Source organism: Megalobrama amblycephala, linkage group LG10 (genome assembly GCF_018812025.1).
Source record: "Megalobrama amblycephala isolate DHTTF-2021 linkage group LG10, ASM1881202v1, whole genome shotgun sequence".
In the NCBI taxonomy this organism is placed as follows: domain Eukaryota; kingdom Metazoa; phylum Chordata; class Actinopteri; order Cypriniformes; family Xenocyprididae; genus Megalobrama; species Megalobrama amblycephala.
The window spans coordinates 34,051,938-34,076,083 of record NC_063053.1 but is presented as its reverse complement, the minus strand read 5'-3'; the positions used below and the strand labels follow the sequence as shown (position 1 = coordinate 34,076,083).

Sequence of the window (24,146 nt, the reverse complement as noted above, 5' to 3'; positions counted from 1 at the left end):
TAACTTAAAGTCATTATTGTGTTAAATGAGAAATGCAGCAAATAGACATTACAAAAAGTAGCTTTAGAAAACAAATTGTTTTTATTCGATTCAACATTTGATTGGCTACAACAACCATGAGGGCGAGTAAATGATGACAGAATTTTGGCGAACTATACCTTTAATGGGTTTTTTATTAATATGGAAATATGATTTTTTTTTAGTGAAATGATACTCTAAATAAGAAACTAAAACTGCCAGTAGGTGGTGGTAAAAATGTCTTAATGAGTAAGTCCTTAATGAGTAAGTCATTCATTCATTCGATTCGTTCAAACAGCTGATTCATTCAGGAATGAAGTAATTGACTCTCTTTATGAATGGGCCATTGAATCATTGGTTCACCCGATTGATTCGTTCAAAACTCGGATTTATTCAGAAAGGAAACACCACTGTGTGTTGCTCGGAGATGCACAACAGTTCTGCTCTGGCTTTAAAGGTAATAATTTCATTGGCAAAATTGAGCAAAACAGACAGAATATTATTGTCTAAATACAATATATTAACTTATTTATTGAACTGTTGCATAAAATCAATATCACATTTGCACTCGTGCTATTCAGGACAAAAACAGCACTCGTGATACTGCACTTGTTACCTGTGTGATATTGCCTAACTACATCGTGATATAAATATAAGACAAAAACTCATACAAGGGCATTTTTGCCCTGATATCTTGAATTTTAGGGGCATTTAACGGCATTCTATAGGTTCCGTCATGCAGTGAGTTGTTGGCCTGCCTCATGTTCATCACCAGTCAACTTTGAATTAAATCTATGACAAAGTACATAGGTCTGGGGCGGGTCGAGTGCATTAAATGCATTAACTTTAACGTGTGATTTTTTCCCATAACTAAATCAACAGCCCTACTTACAACATCATTATGTTGGCAATCTCACGCCAATATAATAATAGCTTTATTTAAACATATTATGTTGGCTTAATAAAGCTAACATACTGAATGGGTGCATGATGCTGCTGTATGGTATTGAAGCGTCCACTGTAGCATGTTGCATAACAATGCCCTGTTCGCTTTGACGTGTTCATGACATGCTTAATCTTTGGAGATCTAAATGCAGTGAATTTTGGATTGTACTTCTGTAACCGAAGCTGACTTGAGATAACCAACATTCTAATGCTGTATTTAAACATATTATGCTGGCTTAAGAAAGCGAACATACTGATCTTGTATTTAAACATTACTATTATGTTGGCTTGAGTCAAAATGAAACAGTAGTAGTGACAGATCTTCTGTACTGTGACATACAGCCGTGTGAAACAGATAACCGAGAAAACCGAGTTTGCAAGGAGCAGCGCTGATGCAGTTGATATTAAAACAGTTACCTCTGCAAAATGAAATTATTATTTATGAATTAATGAATTATATTATTAATGAATTTATGAATTATATTATTAATGAAATCTGAATGATGTTTCGGAACCTTTGTCCCTATTAGTGAGTTTGAATGGTATTTTGACAGATCATTCATATGCTAAAAAGCTGAATATTTCTTCTTTATTTACAAGAAAACTCATTCCACGTCAAATTGGAATATCATATTTCACATCATCTGTGATTGCATTTATTAAAAGATATGTCTAGACATGCAGTCTACCAATAACATTAAAGTGACAGCAACTAGGAACCGCCACAAGTGACGAAGTACTGAGACAAGTGACAAGCAAAGTCACTGGCTGTGTGAATGGGGCTTCAGTCAGGTCTTCCAGAGAACAGAAAATTCATGTCAGTCTCTCTTTTAATCTCAAAACACACACATACACCCGAGGCAGGGGTATCACACAAAGAAGTGTGAGAAGAAAGCAGTGTTAAAATTGTCAGAACTGTTCACAAATATTTATAGTATTATCCAAAACTCAAATATCTTACCATAGACTGGTCCTTTGGTTGATGACCTGCCACCGAAAGCTCAGTCTCTATTTTAAAAAAAAAATAAAAAAAATAATAAGAGATGGCATTAGGAAAACAATATCCTGTGCTGCAAGCAATATTGGTTGTTTCAAGTCACCAAAAATTACTGAAAGACGTAAAACAACAGTGAAGTGAAACAGTCTGTGTAACCTTCAAACTTCATAGTAGGAGTGTGCAATATTGAAAACAGAATGATATCGCTATACATCTCAATATATTTTATAGGATTTTGTTGATATTAACACCTTGGCTGGTTTAAGCCTGTCATGTAAACCTGATTCCCAAAAAATGTGCATATTTGTTTCTAGCGATGGTTAGTTTCACAGCAGCACCACATTAATGGAAATGAACTTTTCCATTAAGGGACGATTATGCTCCATTAAATTTCAGGAGCATCTTTACCTTCATGTTACCAATGTTCTTAACCTCATTACAAGTACACATGATCTTTTATTTGAAATTCACTTTAAATCAATAAATTGAATTAGAATACTAAGACACTCTGTTACCAATCAAAATGAAATCAGTATCAACAAAACATCTTTAATCTGCATCTGAAGTGACATTTGTATCTCGGTGCTGGAATAAATGCTTTAAACTGCGGTTACAACAGAAAAAAAAAAAAAAAAAAAAAAAAAAAAAAAAAAGTATTGAAATAAGAAAACATATTTGCACAAATAGTTAGTAAAAATAAATTTCTTTGATTATTTTATGTGCTCTGTAAAAGCTCTCTTTATTGTGCTTTCTGCAGGTATTCACAAGATAATGTGTTCATAAATATTACTTAAGTGAGAACACCGATTTAATATTACTCCATTAAAAGTTAACTCAATTACAACGACTCAAGTCATGCAGTATCTCTTTTTTTTTTCATGCATATTTCTTATACAGTCTGCAATCACAGTTATGCAAGTAAACATTTGAACTAAATGTCTTTCCAAATTTTTAAAATGGGCTTTAAATTACATTCACTTACAATTACAAATTACAGTTATTTTATAATTATGAGATGGCTATAAAATCATGTTTAACTATTAGCAATTTATTCTCAGTCATTATTACTGTAATACAGTAGTTATCAGAAGCTGTTCTAACAATTTTACTTTGTTTCAAGTGTTTTTAGACAATGAGAAATGCAACATAAAACAAGAAATAACAATATAGACAGTCACAGTTAATATAACAATTTTTATTTTTTTTTACGTTTCGAATGAAAAATGTTTTTATACCAATGCAAATATAGTTACTGTGCAGTCTACCATTTTGCTTACTATATTTTTATAAGTTCATAGTCCTCATTAAGTTTTTTATTAACATATGTTCTGAATTGGTGTGTGTATATTTAAAGAAAAAATTAATGTGCTTAAAAATGACCTTCATAATAATGAGAAGGGATTTTAAATTGTGCTTTAAAATACCTTCATAATCATAAGATGTTACATAGATTTATAAAATCATTTTTACTATTAAAAATTTACCAATCATTCATACAATAGCAATAGTTGCCCTATAGCCATGTAGCACATAGCTTTAAATACCTTCACAATGTGATGGTTATATTTGGAAAATCATATTTGAACTTAGTTATTATTAATTTTTATTATAAATTTTTCTCAGAATTGCAGTAATTATCAAGTATTTGCCCTAACCATTTTAGGTCTTCCCCCCAGATATTGGGTGTGATGTGAAGTTTACCTGCTGTAGATAGGCAAATAATGGACCCAGCAAAGGACAGAGAAGGCTGTCATAATACTCATGAGGACAGGACATGACCAGCTGCTTCATGAACAGACGTGAAAGACGTTAAGGAAAACAACAAAAACACACTGTACCCTTCATTCAGCACTTCATTCATGAGTCAATGATCACAGGAATCCAAATCTAATTACATTTTTGATGTCACTTACAAAGTCTGAAAATGACAGATGGGTAACACTTTATAACAAGAGCGCCTAAATAATAATACCACACAGAAATAATGATACTGTGTGGTTGAAAAGACTGTTTGTGAAGCTGTTTTATACCTATTCATGACAACTGCTCTCTCTGGGTCAGACCCGTCATAGAGCCGAATCATGGATATTTAGGAATAAGATTGTGTGGTTATTTAAATCGAGATTGCGATCGTTTAGGGATCAATTGTGCAGCTCTACTTTTGAGTATAAGTATATTTAACTAATAGCAAAAAAAACATATATGATACAAAGGATATGGACTAGGGGACGGAGCCTGTGGTCTGGAACACTGTCTAGATGGATGAAGGAAGAACCAACGATCTGCTCTGCCAAGCCTTCTATTGCATAAAAGTCTTGGTGCAAGCAGGGACCAGTATTCCCAAGCACTTGGTAACTTTAAAAAGAAAATGAGAAAAAGAGAAAAGGGTAAAAAGTATTGGGAAAGTGAGATTGGAGTAGAGTTTATTCTATTAAACAAACAAAAAAGAAAAAATCAATCATTAAACTTGATTGTTCCAACCAGTTTTCGTAGAGTGAAGAGAAGAAGCCTTGCATTCGTTCAACAATGTTTTTGTACACTGGAGAGTCGTAGGAATCTAAAACTGGTTGAGGAATTCCTGTAGGAAACAACAGGAGTCATTTCTTTAAGATAACCAAGGTTTGGTGTTTAAAAGACAATTAATATTCGGTAATATCAATTCATCCAAAACGTGTGCACAGAAAGCCGCCTCTCATACTGTATAGTGCGCGATACTGAACGGAGTTCTCTTCCTCAACTTTTTGCACATGAACGGACAAATTCACACAAAAATATGTCAAACTATCCTCGTAAACACAGTCGGTTATATCTTAAGTGAAAGTAAACCGATGACAAATCTCATGTGTAACACTATATCGGATCCGTGCATCTCTTAAAGTGACAGCAGCCTAATATTTCTGCTGCCGTCTCTATAATACCACTAATCAAACAACAAAAGACAACGAAAATTCACTCGATGTTCTTGACTGAATAACTTTAGCTATATTTGTAATGTATATTTTATTTTAAAAAAAGCAGTGTTATTTTACATTTGATTAGTTTCTGTACCTGAATACCTGAAAATATTAAAACACTTTATTTCAATCGTATCTTTCTTCTGTTGTATTTTATTTGTACGATTGCAATATTGTTTATTTGTTCCGTTTTAATTACTGAGTGTTTTCTTGTCTTTAATAATGCTTGAAATTTATATTAGTTAGGCTGGTTGTTTTTGCTATGGTATTTTTAAACTATAGACAAAAGTTCCTTGTGTAAGTGTTCTTTGGCCTGTTGACATTTGTTCATGTTATTCAGCTACAATGATGTTTTGCAATAAGACATGATATCAAAATCTAAATTAGGAATCGATAAGCAGAATCAGAATCGTTAAAATTCAAATGATACCGAACCCTAAATTTGAATAGAACCCTAAGTTTGAATAGTATTGTCTTTTGTAGAGCTGCTTTACAGCTGAATTAAACGCATTTCATAATTGATGAAATCTGCAACAGTAACTGTTATTTTCCTGTTTATTACTGGGAAGCTGCTTTGACAACCTACACTGTATAAATCGCAATATATATATATATGTGACTGGAATTAACCAGTAACAGCAAAACTTAAATTATGGTGTTTGTATCAGGGCAGGACAAATCAGAAACCTACCTAAAACAGAATTCTTCTCCATATCCATAATATCATAAACTCTGGCAAAGGTCTTGCTAAGCCGGTTGACGTTCTCTGGCAAGAACAAGCTGTTGTGGGTCCTGGAAGGATGAAGAACATGACACTACTTCAAACACTGTTACAATAGCAGAAAAACAGCACATATACACAAGCTAACCATGATTATTTTCACATATCTAATGTCTTAATTGGAAGCAAAATTTCCAAATGTACCAATGAAATGACCAAATGTACCTGATGAGGGCCAAAAGGTTGGGCAGCAGGGCCTGCAGGGGCTCTGCACAAGGGTTTCTGTAGACGGGGGTCCCATCAGAGTTAGTGCTGACCACAAATCCGCCTGCTTTTGCCTCCTCAGGATCAGCGGGCCAACGAGCACGCTTCACAACCCCAAGTATGGTGTACACGCAAAAACTAATCTGCCATAAGACACAAACCAATCAAAGCCACTGTGAGGGAGTTAAAAACCAACCAAAGCCATATTCACTTCTTTTAGACCAATGTTTCCAACCCTGTTACTGGAGGCACACCAACACTACATATTTTCAAACTCTTCCTAATGAAACACATCTGATTCAACTCATCAGCTCGTTAGAATATAAGGGAGACATCCAAAATGTGTACTGGTAATGTTTCACCAGGAACAGGGTTGGAAAACACTGTATTAGACGCATAGAGACAAAAGAACCAGTCTAGAAAACGGTCATATACTATTGAGAAGATCTGCAACAAATGCAACAGCTATGTGAACACATTAGACTGCATGCATGCATTCATTTGAGAAGTGGCCACATTAGGGGTGCATGATATTTGGTTATTTTGTTTGTCTGCAATATTGCAATATGAAAAAAAAAATAAAATAAAACAGGAAGCTTCACCAAATTACTTGAATAGGAAAAAAAAAAAAAAAAAAAAAAAAAAAAAAGCTAAAAAGTTACTTTTACTCCGAAGATTTTTTTGAGTGTGAAATCCTTTTGGCGTTAAACGAGTCTGGAAAAAGGATTTTTTTTTTTTTTTTAAATATTAATTTTTTTTTTTTACTCTCAAAGATTTTCACCAAAATTGGCTTACATCATGCAGCATTTTGGCACAGCGCCACCTACTGGTCAGGAGATATGAAAAATGGCTGTTTTTGCTTAACCCCTGTGTTAGCCCAAAAATCTTAAAATGGGTCTCTTTTGATTCAGTGCAGCATAAAGAGTCGAATGATACAAAATTTACTTATATAAGCCATTTTAAATTTTGTCATAAAATGCTGAATTTTACAAACGGATTAATGTATCATTAAAAGAATCAGTATGTGTCATAAGGACCATGACCTCAAAAATGTACCTTCTGTTCAAAATTTATAATGAAAAAAAAAAAAAGCTAAGAACTTTTGATTAATTTTGCATATTGTAATGATTCCTTGAGTCATACCAAGAACAATATCATCAATTATGCCAAATGCGGTAGAACTTGCACTCAGCCATTTTGAATTTCTTTGAAAACCTACTTTTTCAAACTGCTCCTAGACCCTTGGTCCAAAATCGGCTCAGATCACATTCAGACCATGCTGGCAAAAAGATATCAAAAGCTTTTTGATTGACCAAACCATTCTTGAATAATGCATCAACAAATTTGATGGCATGGTGCAAAGCTGATTCTGATGCTGTATTGACCTCAAACTTTTTATGTGTCATGGTTACCTCACACTGACCCTGCTACATTCATTTGGTAACAGCATCACCTATTGGTCAAAAGTGATAAGCAATTTGTTCATATTACAAGTGATTGTATTTGTGATTTTTTAGCCATTTTGACTAAAATAATTTAAAAATGTCTTTAAATCACTCGTTGCTCTGAAGCTCCCAGCCATGCTTGCATGACTCATCGTGCCGCCTTTGTGCCCATTCTTTTGTACTGCTTGCAGATATATTCATTATTATGATTCTATTGTGATTATTTAAAAAAAAAAAAAAAAAAAGAAAAGAAAAAAGAAATATATTGTAATACATTTGTACTATAAAATATAAAAAAGTAATACAAATTAATCATATTTACTGTAAAATTACAATACTAATATTTATGTCTTGATTTCTGGTTTTGCTGGTTTCAAGGTAATGGCACTGTATATTCATTAACACACGTGCAGCTCACAGTGTCTCATTCACAGTAAATAAACCAAGCAGCTCTGAGACACTAAAATATAGTGTATCATGAACTACACGTGTAAATGATGCACTTCACTCCAGTATCACATATACACTATATTGCCAAAAGTTTTGGGACGCCTGCCTTTACATGCACATTAACTTTAATGACATCCCATTCTTAATCCATAGGGTTTAATATGGAGTTGACCCAACTTTTGCAGCTATAACAGCTTCAACTCTTCTGGGAAGGCTTTCCACAAGGTTTAGGAGTGTGTTTATGGGAATTTTTGACCATTCTTCTAGAAGCGCATTTGTGAGGTCAGGCAGTGATTGTTACCGAAAAGGTCTGGCTCACAGTCACCGCTCTATTTCATCCCAAAGGTGTTCTGTCGGGTTGAGTTCAGGACTCTGTGCAGGCCAGTCAAGTCCCTCTACACCAAACCCGCTCATCCATGTCTTTATGGACCATGCTTTGTGCACTGGTGCACAGTCATGTTGGAACAGGAAGGGGTCATCCCCAAACTGTCTTGGTATGCTGAAGCATTAAGAGTTCCTTTTACTGGAGCTAAGGGTTCAAGCCCAACCCCTGAAAAACAACCCCACACCATAATCCCCCTCCACCAAACTTTACCCATGGCACAATGCAGTCAGGCAAGTACCGTTCTTCTGGCAAACGCCAAACCCAGACTCGTCCATCGGATTGCCAGACAGAGAAGCATGATTCGTCACTCCAGAGAACACGTTTCCACTGCTCTAGAGTCCAGTGGCGGCGTGCTTTACACCACTGCATCCAATGCTTTGCATTGCACTTGGTGATGTAAGGCTTGGATGCAGCTGCTCGGCCATGGAAACCCATTCCATGAAGCTCTCTACACACTGTTCTTGAGCTAATCTGAAGGATACATGAAGTTTGGAGGTCTGTAGCTACTGACTCTGCAGAAAGTTGGCGACTTCTGCGCACTGTGCTCCTCAGCATGCGCTGACCCCACTCTGATTTTATGTGGCTGAGTTGCTGTTGTTCCCAATTGCTTCCACTTTGTTATGATACGACTAACAGTTGACTGTGGAATATTTAGTAGTGAGGAAATTTCACAAATGGACTTATTGCACAGCTGGCAACCTATCACGGTACCACGTTTGAATTCACTGAGCTCCTGAGAGCGACCCATTCTCTCACAAATGTTTGTAGAAGCAGTCTGCATGCCTAGGTGCTTGATTTTATACACCTGTGGCCATGGAAGTGATTGGACCACCTGAATTCAATTATTTGGAGGGGTGTCCCAATACTTTTGGCAATATAGTGTATTTACTTCAGGGGTCATCAACTATATTTGTCCAAGGGCCAGAATTTTTCACTGCAGACACTGTAAGGGCCAGATACTTGTAATATAAAATAAAATTCGAATTGTATCCTAATACTGTATGTTATTATTTGATATACTAATTCTAATTCCAAATGTATGTTATTTTTTACATATTACCTGTACTGCAGCAAGCCACCAGGGGGCGATAGCGATATTTTAGGCTTCATATTTGTGAGGCTTTCAAGCTGTCCATCACTGTCACGCAATTGTGCGCAAATCCCAGGCAAGGAAAATTTTGACATTTGTGAAAAAATGAGCACGTGAAACAATAAAAGATGTTCAATGAGAGAACGCGTTTATCGTCATTCTTGACTGAAGGCAGGCTATGGCACAAGCTACTTTTCAGAAGGCTTTTTGTTTCGTTAGATTAAAAATAAAAAACGGTTCTCATTCCCCCTTGAATAAGGCCGGCGACACACTGGCTGCGTGAGCGACTCAGCTGCGTGGCGTGTCCGTTTTTATTTCGGCTCCCATATTTAACAGGTTGGAGTTTGCACACTGAGACACGCGTCTCAGGCGCGCTCGAGCCACGCAGAAAACGCGTGCATGCTAGAAATAGAACCGACGCGTGTTCCAGCAACGGGAGTGTTCTCTGGCTAGAGCGCAGAACAGCGGAGTTTGTGCATGTCTGAGCTTGTGTTTTGTTGCTTTGACATTGTGGAAAATAGAACAATAGACAAAATGTATTAGCATTTTTACCCGTTATTATCAATCTAAATTAATCTAGTTTTTAATTTAACTTAATTTCGTTTTTCTTTGTTTAAATTTCTGTGTCAATTTGTTAGTCAGAAAATTATTAGACTACCTTAAAAGTATTGCTTAATTTAACAGACCTGTGTGTGTGCGTTTTATATCACTAGTGCAGTGTCCGTTCTCGGAGCATAAGCCCTGCCCACGTGAGGTGCGCCGCTTCCCGCTCGCGCTGCTCTAACTGTAGTTTACTAAAAGTTTATTAATTCTGAATGTGTCGCGTCTCGCGTGTCCATCTATATTGCACCAAATGCGACACTGCACTCCCCTGTGAAGTCGATTGGATGAACGGTTCTCGAAATAATAAAAATGCAAACGGATATACAGACACAGATTCCTGCCTTTATTAGAGAGAAAAATATGTTCAGCCCCTCTCTCCGAAGCTTCAAATAGTCGATGTTCATCAAAAAATGGTATTCGGACCAGCCCTAAACTTTTTCCTCTTACAAGGCTATTCCTGAATTCAGTATTATTCTGGGGGCCGGATGGAAATCTCTGGCGGGCCGGATTTGGCCCGCGGGCCGCCAGTTGACGTTGCATGATTTACTTAATTAAATCGAAGCCTGAGCATCATCTGATAATCACACTAAGCCATATAATGATAACTATTTTATTTCAATGTATCGTGCAGCCCTAGGGCACACTTACCCGTGACCTGTTGATACCCATCTGGTCCTCTGTGTCAGGGTCACTGATCACCTGATCAGCACCAACATATGCCAAGAAGGTAGCAGGATCCCATAACACGCTACACAACACAGAAATAAAAGAAGGATCACACATCATTCATTCATTTTAACATCGGTTTAATAAACTCAGAAAAGGCCAGTCTGGGCAACTACATCTATTCATACCTCCTCATCTCCTCTGACAGCCACTGTGTAGTAACAGGTGCCATGAGTTCCTCCAGGAAGGCTTTCTGCTTGTTATAATCTTTAAACTGATTGCTGATCAGTATCAGGGCTTCTATAAGAGCACATTTCTCCATTTGTGTCAGCAGCATCTCATTGGAGAACAAGCTCTTCACATGCGCATACATCATGTCGAAGCACGGCTACAATGCATGAAAAAGAATCTATTATCATTAGGGCTTATATCAAAAGAGAATGCTAATATATCATCATGGCTGACATCAAATCCTTTATCAAACTTTTGCATTGTGGAGGACTATTTTTTGTACCTGCATGCTTTAACATACCAGAATAAAGTCTGAATAATCGCGACACATCCTAATGATGGAGGAACAGGCATGTCTTCTGACGTTCTTAACAGCTCGCGTTCGAGGTGCCTGAACACATCCACTGAACGTCAACAAGAGTGTTTGATTAGAGAATGATATGCAGATATGATTACAAGTATGGGCACCTTACCTTGCGTTCTTCAACCAATTCAAACGTGATGGCAGGAAATATCTTAGAAAGGAAAAAAAACAAAAACAAAAAAAAACATCTGATGTTGGTAGGTCTTTAACATATTTATAATGCACTAAGTAAAACAAACAGGCTATAAATAATAATAATAATAAAAAAAAAACAATAAGACATTATGTAACTAACTCTATATCTCGAATCATATCGTTTACATCAATACATATCGTCACATCTCGATATAACAATGTATCGTTATACCCCCAGATGTCACATTAGCAAACCTGGCCAAAAAAGCCCATTGTCAATAGAGTAGCGAATTTGTGTGACCAACTTGATTTCACAGATCGCGCAGATTCCAATCGGAATGCAAAATTTCGCAGAGCAACTTTGAAACAGCAGATTATATCCCTCACCTTATAGAGTACTTGAGGCAGGAAGTGAGGTTGGTGTTTGACGAAGGGAAAGAGAGTGGATATGATGGTAAGAACACAGGACAGAATGAGAGGATCTCTTGTTTCATAGTTTACAACCATCTGCAGCAGCTCCATGCCCTCATCTATGGGAAGTTTCTATAGGAGTGAAAAAAAGCCTCAATGAAAAGATCCTCTTTAAATCCCTCACTGCTGCACCATGACAGAAATTGGTTGGTCTTGCCTCTTTTTCGAGGATTTTGAAGAGCTGTCCAAATACACTTTCTGTGAAGAAAGTCATGGCATCCCACTGAACCGCTGAAAGGGAAAAAGCAGAACAGAGACACTTTTCTGTCTTCGCTTCAACAGATAACAGTATGATACAAATGAAGTCATGTTAAATGAACGTTTAAAAGTAAAACACAAGTACCAGCAACAAAATTTGCAACAATGTTGGTTATCACAGACAATGATCGACTGATGGTAACGCTGATTAGCCAAAACATTAAAACCACCTGCCTAACCAGTCCCTCCATGATTTCATGAGACATTTTTTCTGATTTTTGCAGCCTAAAATGACTGAATTTGTGGCGGCTTTTCTCAAAATTTGAGGCAGTATTTGCGGCATTTCTTGTTGTTTTGCAGTGAAAATATACCACAGACAACATTCTTCTAACATTGTTATTCCTTTTCAGACCTTGAGAACCATTGCAGGGCTCCAGACTATATTTGAGGGCAGTAGCACAGGTGCCATTAAGTTAAGCAAATTCAAGCGCTTTCTTCACTGGATCTCCCAGCACTTTGTAGTTACAGTTTCACGTAACTGAGATTGGCCCGCTGCTCTGAGCTCCCATTGCGCTGTTTATTATTGGCCTGAGCAGAGAAACAGTCCCAGCTGTGCAGCTCAAATGAACAGTGCGGATTTGTTCCGCTTTTGTTTTGTTTGTCCAATGTAGCCCTTCTAGATCGGTCTTCACAAGAATGTAAGGCTGTTCTTTCCATTTTTGGAACTGAGAAACAGCCAATCTTTGACTGAATGCGCATTGCGATGGGACGTGTCACGGGATGTGTCCAAGCCCAAAATATGCAGAAAATCTGGGGCAATTGAGAAAAAAAAAAAAAAGCAAGCTCCTCCAAATATTGCATTGTTTGCAAAGTTTGCTTGATTTCACGATAAATTCACCAATCGCAGAATCTTGAAATCCTGGACTGCCTAATATCATGTAGGTCTCCATCATGCAGCCATGGACTCTGTGAGTGTATCCTGTGGTATCTGGCACCAAGATATTAGGAGCAGATGCTTTAAGTCCTGCAAGTTGTGAAGTGGGGTCTCCATGGATCGGATTTGTATGGCTAGCACATCCCATAGATGCTCAATCAGATTGAGATCTGGAGAATTTGTAGGTCAAGGCAACGCCTTGAACTCATTGTCATGTTCTTCAAACCATTTCTGAACCAATATATGCAGTGTGGCAGGGTGTATTATCCTGCTGAAAGAGGACATAGCCACCAGGGAACACCATTGCCATGAAGAGATGTACGTGGTCTGCAACAACCTTTAGGTAGGTGGTACATGGAACTAACATCCACATGAATGCCAGGACCCAAGATTTCCAATTTGGGTGCAAGATTTGGTCAGATTTGGCCAATTTGGTAGGTACCAACCAATGCATACTGGGGAAAACCCCACAAGACTTGCTGTTTTGGAGATGCTCTGACCCAGTCGTCTAGCCATCACTATTTTGCCCATATCATAGTAACTCAAATCTTTTTGCTTGACCATTTTTTCTGCTTTCAGCACATGAAATACAAGAACTGACTGTTTACTTGCCGTCTACTATATCCTACCCCTTGGCAGGTGCCAATGTAACGATACAATCAATGTTATTCACTTCACCTGTCAGTGGTTTTAATGTTGTGGCTGAGCAGTGAATGTACATAGCATAATTCCCAATTTATAAATGTGACCACAATGAAATTGTTTAAAGAGTTACAATTTGCATAGTTTACTGGATAACATAAGACTGATTACTCTGATAAAGCAGAAGCTTACATATTCGTGTTGCACTCTTTGACAATTTGCTCAATATTGTCAAGTTGTGTGATAGTCTCAAAAACCAAATTTTAAATGACGTTTAGTAGGGCTGGATGATTATGACCTAAAAACAAAACCTCGATTAATTGAACATTTTAGGTCGATTACGATTAATGAATGATTAGTTTGTTTGTTTGTTTGTTTGTTTTTTGCCCTCATAGTTTACTTACAAGGTCTGTACTGTAAATTTTCTTAACTATTAATGGTGGAATATTTTTTCCTTTTGAAAGAGTGATCTGACATAACAGCTCACTTTCAGCAGTTATTTTATCTATGGCTCGTAACATTTCTTACAGATGTCTGCTCGTGGTAAATCAGATAAAGATAAATTAGCACAGTACCAGTACGTAATGAGAGCGATTGCGTGTGTGAATTAGTCAAGCTTGTGGGTTGTAAATAGTTCCTTCAAAAGTAGAAAAATATATGCTATAATAACTTTTGAGTTTCTAAGCTACTTTAGAGATAAATCACAGGACAGCGCTGACAACTAGTTTCTGCTTCTCAGTGCTTGCGATCTCCATGTTTTGTGCAGCTAACGTTACTGTTTTTATGAGTGTTCGTGCCACAATGCAGCTGCGCGAGCTCAGAAGCTCGATATAATACAACACATCCGATCGTCTAAATCGTTTGAATGTCTAAACTGGCAAACCTTAAAACACATACGACAAAGTTTAGTAAAGACGCAAGGCTCACCGCTCGCGCGCCGTCTCTGTGTGTTGACTGGACGGGCGGAGTCACATGGCTACACAAAAAGTATGTTTTTAAGTGGGAAGTATTAACAGGATTAAAAAAAACAAAATAACCGACATGGGAAAATTACGTCGGTTAGAGGTTCTGAATTTCTGTTTTGATTACTTTTCGATTAATCGTCCAGCCCTAACGTTTGGAACCTTTAAGAATTATAGCTGTGTGTCTGAAAAACGTGTCTAATTTTTGTGGCAAAAAAAAAAAAAAAAAAAAAAACAGAAAGCAGCAGCACATTTACAAAAACAGCACAAAATGTTAGCAGATGAAAGATTGCCTACCATATAAAAGTATAGTAACAATACTCACGTGTTGCATTCCCAGCATCTATAGGTGTGTTGATCTGATGCTGTGCCCACTCCTTTGCAATTTGAAAGGCCTCAAATGGGACAATTTTACAAGCCAGACGAACCGTTTCCCCCTGCTGAGCCCTGAAAGCTGTTTAACAAATATTTTTAAGGGGTTAACCCAACCGTTGCACACTTTATACATCACAAGGGGCATGCACTGGTTGGTGGGGAAGTTTTTTGTGTTTGATTTTAATTTAAGATTTTAAACTTTAAACTTGCTGTAATATTTTTTAGAGCACAGCTTTCTTGCTGACCTCCAGATTTGTGCAGTCTCTTTCTAATGGTTAGTGCAAACGGACCTGAATCAACTGACTTCAGCTGAACAATGATACTTTTTTTTCTTTTTAGAGCTGCCTTACAGCCAAATTGAGCCATGTTTGCATCACTGAATCATTATTTTCCTCTTGATCGCTGTTAATCTGCTTTGAAACAATCTGTATTGTATGAAGCACTACAAAAATAAAGGCGAGTTGGCTTGATTCTGCAAGTTTTAGATCACAGATATGATCTGCTGGGTTGCTATTATCATGTGCATTTGATTGTCAAGGACTGGGAAAATGATCAGATAATTGCAGGATTGCAAATTATTGGTTTCTGTTCAGTACAAGAATAAAACTGAATGCATTGTTAAAACATAAAAATTAAAATAAGCAATGTTGTCAGTAAAAGGGTTTCTGTGTTGTGTTGTCATCAAATAATAAGAACTTAATGTTAATCAGCTTAAAACTGATGCAATAACAGTAAGTTTAACAAACTAGTTACTAATCAATAACAACTCACAATTAAAGAGGCAGTTGAAATCTTCATCACTATCAAAGTCCACTCTGGAGAATTCACAACCTGGACAATCATTCTTGGAGGGAAATCCAGTCTATAAAAGGCAAACAGAGCAATTAAGTATGATTGAGTATGATAGCAATTAGTCAAAACTGCTCTGTGTCTGGGATACACAGCACTTACTTTCACAAGATTGATCTTTGCCACTCTTAAATATTTTATGGCCATTTGGCCAATTACAGGATCCTTTGATAAAATTTCATGTCGGAATAGGTTTCCCCAGGTCATCTGCGTGGACGACCTCAGAAACTGTTTTGAACAACATATAAATACATGATTACGGAATGCAAGATTTAGTAACAATTCTTAAAGGCTGACCAATAACGCAGTTCAACCTGGCTGGGATGAGTAGTGAAGGCAAGAAGAGCTTCCATGTATTTATTCAGGTTAACAGGAACTTGTACTTCAACATCTGAACCCTAAAGAGAAACATCAAAATCATCTGCATTTCTCATAAAAGGAAAAAAGGATAAATGGTACACAACAGTGATGCTCATGCGGTCATCTCACCACTAGAGAGCAGATTTGGCTACCCAGGGCACAGAGAACCTGACACAGCCTCTTCAAAAAAGTGTATCTTCTTTCCACAACGGCACCTGATGATCTGAGTTGGATGATGGACAGTTTTGGTTAACTAACAGAAGTGAACTCAGTTGCTATAAACTAAAATTGAGTTGGTTTCAAAACAAAAAGTGAAAACTCACTGTTTACAGAGAGCTGCGCCATCTGCTGACCTACAATAAAATAAAATCCAAACAGCAGTTTGCAGTCATTCGAACAGTATCCAAGTCATTTAAAGCAGATCTTTTAAAGCAAAATCTAAAGCAAATTTGTTCCTGGAGGACCACTGTCCTACAGAGTTTAGGTCCAACCCTAATCAAACACACCTGAACAAGCTAATCAAGATCATCAGAGATACTAGAAAATTACAGGTAGGTGAGTTTGATCAGGCTAAACTCTGCAGGATTTAGAATAAGCTAAGACATTTACTTACTGTGCAGCAGACAGAATGTAGTTCATGGCGACTTCATCAAAGAGTACCATAAATGGCTTCCTCTCCTCTAACTTTCCCTGTGGAAGGAAATAATTTGCTCAATCAAAAACAGATCACTCAAACATAAACTCTTGACACTAAAACATCAGGCTACATATGCCTTTTACAGCCTATTTAAATCATCCTTTAAACCTTCGATTTTTTCAGTTAAGGTTAATTCTAACTTTTTTGCCTCACATAACTAAAGTTTAGATATGATATTTAATTGTGAAATAACTTATTAGCATAGGTATTTTTTATATCTAAATAACTTCAGGAACTCTAATTGAAATGAATAAGGAGCAACAAATACATACAACCGATACAAAAAAAGGTGTGCCATTTATCAGGTTTGCATTAGGAGCCACTAACAAGTCTTCTTTTGCATAAGGGGCTTTTGCAAAGTTCCTATTCCCAGTTCGAATGCAACCAGGTACATGGTTGCATCCTAGTGGTTAGTTCCTAGAACTATTTGGTGCAAAAGCCCCTATAATGTTCTCTCTCTTAAAATGTAAATGAGTGTAACTGTCAACATCATATATGTCTAAAGCCTGGGACACACCAAGCCGACGTCAAAACACCAGTGGTGACAAAAGCAAGAAATAAAGGAGGCAAGTGGACTTATTTGGTATATGGGCTTATTATTATTACATTTCACACTTTCCAATGTCATGTATGCAAGTGAAAAGCATTAGTGTACTAGACTCCAATGACAGCAATGAGTTGCAGCATAAATAAGTAAATGAATAAATGTGGACAATTTTATTTCAGAAAAGCAGCTGAAAAGAGAGAGGTGTATAATGTAAATGGCAGCAGTCACTAACTTTCCTACTAATGGCAATTAGCAGGCACTCCGCAGCCTCCAACTGAAGCTCAGGTTCACTCAGTAACAGGCACAAGATCTCCAAAAGACGGCAGTTTTCATTGGTGATGTGGCTCAGAGCAACCCAATCGATGTAGCCAGCCAGAGTGTTGAGAGTGGTCACACCAACTCGCCAGTGAGCTTTTGTCTGGGATAAAAGACAAAAATCACAGCTAATTTTATCTAACAAATACACTACTACATGAGGAACGCAGAACATATAGATTATATTAAGAAATTCGAAGAAAACATTAAAAATTAAAAACTAGAAAGAGCTTAAATACAATTACTCAAAAAGCAATTATGGGGCCAAGCATGACAGCATCAGATCCTTTTTGGCATCTTTCCATCAAATGTGTTTATACATTATCCAAGAATCTTTTGATATATGGAAAAGCTTTTAATAACTTCTAGCAATTATGGTGTAAAGTTCATCAGAGCTACATTTGGTGGATATATGATAAATGCATAAACAATTCAAAACGCTTGACACATAATATGGCAAAATCAGACAAAAGCCAAGTTCGTCCACTTTTCACTAAATCCATTGGTAAAATACATTATTCTTGTAACCCAAGAATTTGAGAACATGTCAATCATTTGAGAACTTATCAATCATGAAGATAATTACTGTACAATACTGTGCATTTTTATAATCTGTTCATTTCTCAAAATGCATGAAAGTAGGCTTTTCCCCAAACTTCTACTTGCCCTAGCTCTGTAACCAACAGAATCACAAACTCATTTTTACAGCAAAATGCTATCATAGAGGACTTCTATGTGTGAAAATTGCAGGCTCCTACCAATGCCAAATTGAAGGGATTTTTTTTTTTTTTTTTTTTTTAAATGCACACTTATACATTCTTGCCCTCACACACACAAACAAAAATTTAATTTCACAAGTCTGAAAACCTAAATGTTTTGAATGCGCATTATACTTACACATAGGTAAGGTAAAACAAGGGTAGAAATGGCCTTTTATTACTAAATTATGACAGTTTTTTAACGTAAAATCCTATTAACATTTTAAGTACAAATCAGGAAACACTGTTACATTTATATAAAAAAAAAAAATAAAAAAAATAAAATAAAAATCAATTCATGACCACCTTTGAAACTTTCTTTTTTAAAATCTTACTTGACGTTCTTAAATAAATAAAAAAAAGGTGTTTAATTATGATATTCAAGCTCATTTCAAACCTTAAAAATATAACAGTTAAAAACTTTTATGATTTACAACTTACTGATGTAACCCCGGTTTTCTGATAACATGAAGTGAGGTATCTCACTATGGGAACACCTCAGGCGTGACCGATTGTGGAAGCACCAATGACACCACGTCTGCCAATCATGGCAGACCAATCGCTGTATCAATTACTCCCTGTATATAAACTGCAGCTATCCGCCGTTTCATCATTCTCTGCATATCTCTTCTCTGTGCGGAACAGGCAAGGGCAATGTTGTGATATATCTCACTTCATGTTATCAAAGAACAGGGGTTACATCAGTAACCTAAAAGTTCTCTTTCTAACATTCATTCAGTATCTCACTATGGGATGTAGACAACTCCCGTATTGCCAATATGCTGACAAATCAGACTAATGTTTGGGCTATTATCTGAATCACTGCTCCAGACAGGTGAAAACAGAATAATATCAGGAATTCACCCCTTAATAAAACCTACCCAAGTAGCCATTATACAACCTGACTACTCACCCCCAGGGGCCAGTTGCATAAAATTAGCCACCATGTTAAGACTGTGTCTTAAGAACTAGTTTGACCAACTAGCAGTTAGATAAGAGGTAATAAGTCTTACTTTTCCCAGTTCAAATTAGACCAATCTACCTTTTTATGTAATTGACTTTAAAAAGTGAGGACCAGTCCTGAAGAAAAAAAATAATGTCTAACTTTTAAGACTAGTCTAAGCAGTTTATGCAACTGGCCACAGGACTGAGTGGGCCAGAGAGGGTTCAGTCACATCCAGTCTATAGAATCAAACAAATTTCTTGGATAGAAATGCCTATAAATATAGCCCAGGATAGACATACCTCTAGTAGCCCAGGATTTAGCCAAACCTCGTAGTCCTCCTGGGGGCTCTATATTTGTGTTATTGTAACATAACACGATAGCCTCCACCACCCAGTGGGAAAATCGTTGACAGGAGATAGGTTTTCAGAGCTGTTTTAAAAATGAGCAGCTTCAAGGCAATGTTAACAATGGGCTTGAAGGGGGCTTTAGAGAGTGCGTTCAGGACCATGGACAAATCCCAAGACAGGACCAGTGGCTTCAATACTGGGTGTAGCCTTCGTGCTCCTCCCATAAATCGACAAACGAGAGAGGGTCAATAGTACCCGAGACAAGACCAATACAACATGCTGATAGAGGACAGATAAACCTTAACCATAGAAAAAGCTCTGACCTTATCCAGAAGGTCCTGTAGGAAACATAGCACGTCCAAAACCGAACAAGAATGTGACAATGTTCCTATCTGCGTACCATCCCTCAAACACCCTCCATCTGAGATTATATAAAGAATGTGTTGAGGCAGCCCTCACGTTCTGAATTGTCTCAATCACTTTCGGGGGTAACCCAGCTGCATTCAGATTCAATCTCTCACAAGCCAGGCCCAGAGAGCCAGTTTCTGAGGGAAAGGGTGGGATATTTCCTCCCGTGTTTGTGAGAGGAGATCCCCGCACGCTTACAATGGCCATAGAGCATTTGCACACTCTCCTCTCCCCAGCCAGTATGGTGCAATCAAAAAAGTTACATCTCCATTCTCTAACCCTCTGTAGTGTAGGCTCAATCACCATTGTATTGTCAGTCTGACCAATAAATGATTCTTAAGACAGTGCACAGGAAGTGTCTTAGAGCTAGGAACATTGTCAGTAGCTCTAGAAAATGTATGTGCTTCTCTCAGTGCAGGAGACCAAACTCCTCTCACTGTTCTGCCCTTGAACACTGACCCCTGCATTCCTTAATGGTGTCAGATCCCCTTCAACACATTTGCTGAATACCCTCAAAGCTAGAGAAAGGCCGAAGGGAATTTTCATATAATTGTAAGCTGTGCCCTGATAAGCAAACCTCAGATATTTCCTGTGAGCCCTGGAGATCTACCAATCTCCTTGACAAATATTTTGAAACAAAGTTCTGAGCTAGAGCATTTTGAATTTGTATTTTCTGGCAGCGAGGCTCGGGTTAAAGAAAGAGCCACCCTTCACCCAGGTGCAAATGATTTGCCACAGATGTTTCCACAGGGGGAGAATCCGCCATCCCTAAATCTTCCATTCCCTTAACATCGAGCCTCGAGAAGCCCTTGATGGGTACTCTATGTGAAAAAGGCTTGCCCCAAAACCTCTTCATTTCAGCCACGCAGGCCGGGATGGCTGAGTAAACTGTCTCACTGGAGGGAGACGTGACGGAAGTCTCTTTCCATAGTATAAATCTCTTTCAGACCATTTTCCTGCCGGTGGCCAGTACATTTTTTTGCCACTTTCTTTCTTTGCCACAGCCCTGTGACAGACCTTGCGTAGATCCGTGTCCATCAGTACAGGGAGGGTGAACTCTCATCCTGTGCACTCGGTGGACGGGACATATTTTGTGGGAAGAATAGCATCTTCATCGTCATTATCCTCGTCCTCGAGGATGGTTGACAACACATCATCATTTTCCTCTTTCGCTAACAGATCTTCAAACAGGGGAAGAAGGAAGGGTGACACACTTTCCATCATATCTTTCCATGTGCTAGCGGCCTGCAGACAATCCATAGGTTCCTCTCTGGCCTGAGGCAATCACATAGCGAGATACCGAATGAATGTCAGAAAGAGAACAAACATTTTCCAAACTTTCCAAACTCTGTTCGATGTAGGACAGTTGACTAGATGTCAGATTTTCAACCGGGTGTGCCTCATACGTCCTGAAAAGTGAAGCTGTGGGCTCTTTGATCGACCCCTGGTGGCTGGATGCAGTACAGGTCATAAACCTCGCCCTCTCCATGCAAACGAACGGGTCAAAATAAAAAAATAAATTACGCTTCAAATACAATTTTTCAAAAGATGGTTTTGGTCATTTAAGGTAGTTATCACGCTGATATATATTCAATTGTTCGTTTTTGTGATAAGTTTCATTTTGGCTAGCAATTTGATGCTATAGAAATGGGGCGTGTCGTCATGATTGTCAGTTGTGAGTGACAGCTTCTCTGAGGACTGTCGGAGTTTTGAGGGGAGACTGAAGATATATAACTAACTATTAATTTTCAATTTCTGTGTTATTTCACACTGACAAAATGAGTTGTTCAGCAATAAACTGTACTAACCGGCTTTTTGTTTATTTTTGACCCCTCCACGCCACAAATGTTGCTGGTTTTGTTCCTGTACTAACCGACCTACAGGATCTGATGAAAAAGCAGGTGATTGTTTTCTGTTTCAAAAATATTACTGCTCTAGAAACAGAATAGCCTATTATTTTATAGGTAGAATTTTAAATTGTGTATAATTTATATACCCTATTTAAAATACATCAATGATGACGCAGACGTCTGGGCGGAAGTTTGATACCGCGACTCCGCCTCCGGGCTCCACTGACGATTCCTTCTGCACATGCCCAGGCTCCAAACTGACGTTTTTGCGTAACATGTCAACACCCATCATTGTACGTTTTACATCCAGTTCATTACAAAGGAAGGAAGCAGCGTCGCGTCATCCATCTTTTTTTACAGTCTATGTTTTCAACAGACCACATTTGAAATTGGCTCAGATGCTAACAAATCCAACCTTATAAGCGTTTTAGCTATTTGCATGAATGCAACAAAGTCTGATCTGACATGCCAGATATCAGTTAAAAAAGAAAAAAAAAGGACAGAATTAGCTGACAGTGTAAATTAAGCATATCAGAGTTTGTTGTGTTTGGACTTTACATTCAAGCTAATTGTGGTCTCTGGGTTCTAGCACTTTCATTTACAGGGATAGTTCACCCAAAAATGAAAATTTGATTATTTGAAAATTCTTCGAAAAATCAAAATCTGATTTGATTTTGTTAACCTGGGTAATTAATCCTAGAAATTCAAGTTATGTTTCACACTGTACATTTGTAAATTAACCATTGATATTTGGCCCCTAATAAGAACAGCACTAACCCAAAAAAAAAAAAAAAAATTTTTACACCTGATAAATACTGATGAATGGCTATTCACTCACCTTTAACTCCAGACCAGCAACGCATTTCTAGAAAACAACATGAATAAATCTATTCAAATCATATGAACGTGACAATATTCTGGAGAAAAAATCATTTAAAAATGTTTTGCATGTGGCCATGAATGTCTGAAGAACTCACCAACTTGTTGTATTCATTCACATGAAGCTGCAGAATGCCAAGCAGAAAGGTGAAGATGCTGTCCATATTCTGCGTAAGGGTGTGCTGGATATCTCGCCGTCTTTGAGTAGGTAACGTCTGAAATGTGATCACGTCCTCAGCTAACCGCAGCAGGACAAGCATTACGAGTTCTGTCTGAGCATCCTGAAAAGAAATACAATGATTGTTTATTCAAATAGACAATGATTATTTTGTCATTATTTACTAAATCTGCATGAAAATGAGTCATTAAGTACCCGATGAAAAGAATGTTCTCACACTGACTCCTGAAGATTCCTGCAGAGTTTAGTACCAACCAGGTATGTGAAAGATTTTCTAAGATTTTGCCAATAACAACAATTAGAGAACATTTTGAGAGTTTTTGCGTTGGCATCTTGGCTTGTTTAGGCCTGTCATGTCCAGCTGAATCCTAAAGATTTTCATTTTCTTCAGTCTATGGGAGCTAAATTCTGCCATGGAATAAAAAACAAAAAAAAAGGTAATTGCGTCTTTTAATCTCACAATTCTGACTTTTTTTCTCACAAAAGTTTACATCTCGCAGTTTCTCAGAATTGCATGATATAAAGTCGCAATGGTGTGTTATAAAAGTCAGAATTGTGAGATATAAACTCTCAATTCTAAGGAAAGTCTTTTTTCCCCTCAGAATTGGACTTGCAATTGCTGCTTTATATCACAATTCTGAGAACAGAAGTCAGAATTGTGAGATATAAACTCACAGTTGTGAGAAAAACATCAGAATTGTGAGACAAGTCGCAATTATCTTTTAATTTTTTTTATCCCTTGGCAGAAACAAGCTTCCATGGTAGTCAGTACACAGCACTGACAGAAATTAAATTTCTCACTAAGTGGTGATATTTGCCAGCTTAAATTGATTTCCAAGGGAATTTTTACCTTTATAATAAGGGTATTATATTTTTCTAACCTTATGTATGCATGCATGATCTTTTGTGTAACATTTTTACATTTAATCATTAATAATTGGAATAAGAAGACATCATAGGAGGCGGCGTAAGTGACATCATCTTTATTTTTACTTGTTAAGCACATGGGACAAAATGTTTTTAGAGTTTAATGACACTACCATATGTAATACTGAATATAATGTATATTGGGACAAATATTTGCTAGTCCCCAAAATGCCCGATTTCACCAGTAGAACAGATTTAAAGGCTGAATAATTCCAGTAACATCCAATAAATCTCT

The 24,146-nt window shown here is 37.4% G+C and overlaps 1 protein-coding gene across 2 annotated transcripts in view; it reads right to left on the bottom strand.

Moving 5' to 3' along the window:
• Nucleotides 1–24,146, bottom strand: part of LOC125277464 (exportin-5-like) — a 44,928-nt gene that overhangs the window by 9,372 nt on the left and 11,410 nt on the right. The window contains exons 5-26 of one of the 2 annotated variants that reach the window (XM_048205852.1): nucleotides 22,905–23,087; nucleotides 22,766–22,792; nucleotides 17,536–17,721; nucleotides 16,673–16,749; nucleotides 16,383–16,412; nucleotides 16,189–16,282; nucleotides 16,014–16,097; nucleotides 15,802–15,927; nucleotides 15,622–15,712; nucleotides 14,801–14,929; nucleotides 11,897–11,970; nucleotides 11,656–11,811; nucleotides 11,243–11,284; nucleotides 11,071–11,160; nucleotides 10,727–10,926; nucleotides 10,521–10,620; nucleotides 5,861–6,042; nucleotides 5,606–5,706; nucleotides 4,442–4,538; nucleotides 4,179–4,315; nucleotides 3,662–3,759; nucleotides 1,925–1,971 (exon numbers count right to left, since the gene is read on the bottom strand). In XM_048205852.1, the coding sequence (XP_048061809.1) occupies nucleotides 1,925–1,971; nucleotides 3,662–3,759; nucleotides 4,179–4,315; nucleotides 4,442–4,538; nucleotides 5,606–5,706; nucleotides 5,861–6,042; nucleotides 10,521–10,620; nucleotides 10,727–10,926; nucleotides 11,071–11,160; nucleotides 11,243–11,284; nucleotides 11,656–11,811; nucleotides 11,897–11,970; nucleotides 14,801–14,929; nucleotides 15,622–15,712; nucleotides 15,802–15,927; nucleotides 16,014–16,097; nucleotides 16,189–16,282; nucleotides 16,383–16,412; nucleotides 16,673–16,749; nucleotides 17,536–17,721; nucleotides 22,766–22,792; nucleotides 22,905–23,087 (2,351 nt within the window). The remainder of the gene's footprint in view (nucleotides 1–1,924; nucleotides 1,972–3,661; nucleotides 3,760–4,178; nucleotides 4,316–4,441; nucleotides 4,539–5,605; nucleotides 5,707–5,860; nucleotides 6,043–10,520; nucleotides 10,621–10,726; nucleotides 10,927–11,070; nucleotides 11,161–11,242; nucleotides 11,285–11,655; nucleotides 11,812–11,896; nucleotides 11,971–14,800; nucleotides 14,930–15,621; nucleotides 15,713–15,801; nucleotides 15,928–16,013; nucleotides 16,098–16,188; nucleotides 16,283–16,382; nucleotides 16,413–16,672; nucleotides 16,750–17,535; nucleotides 17,722–22,765; nucleotides 22,793–22,904; nucleotides 23,088–24,146) is intronic. The other variant, XM_048205853.1, reaches the window with a different exon arrangement.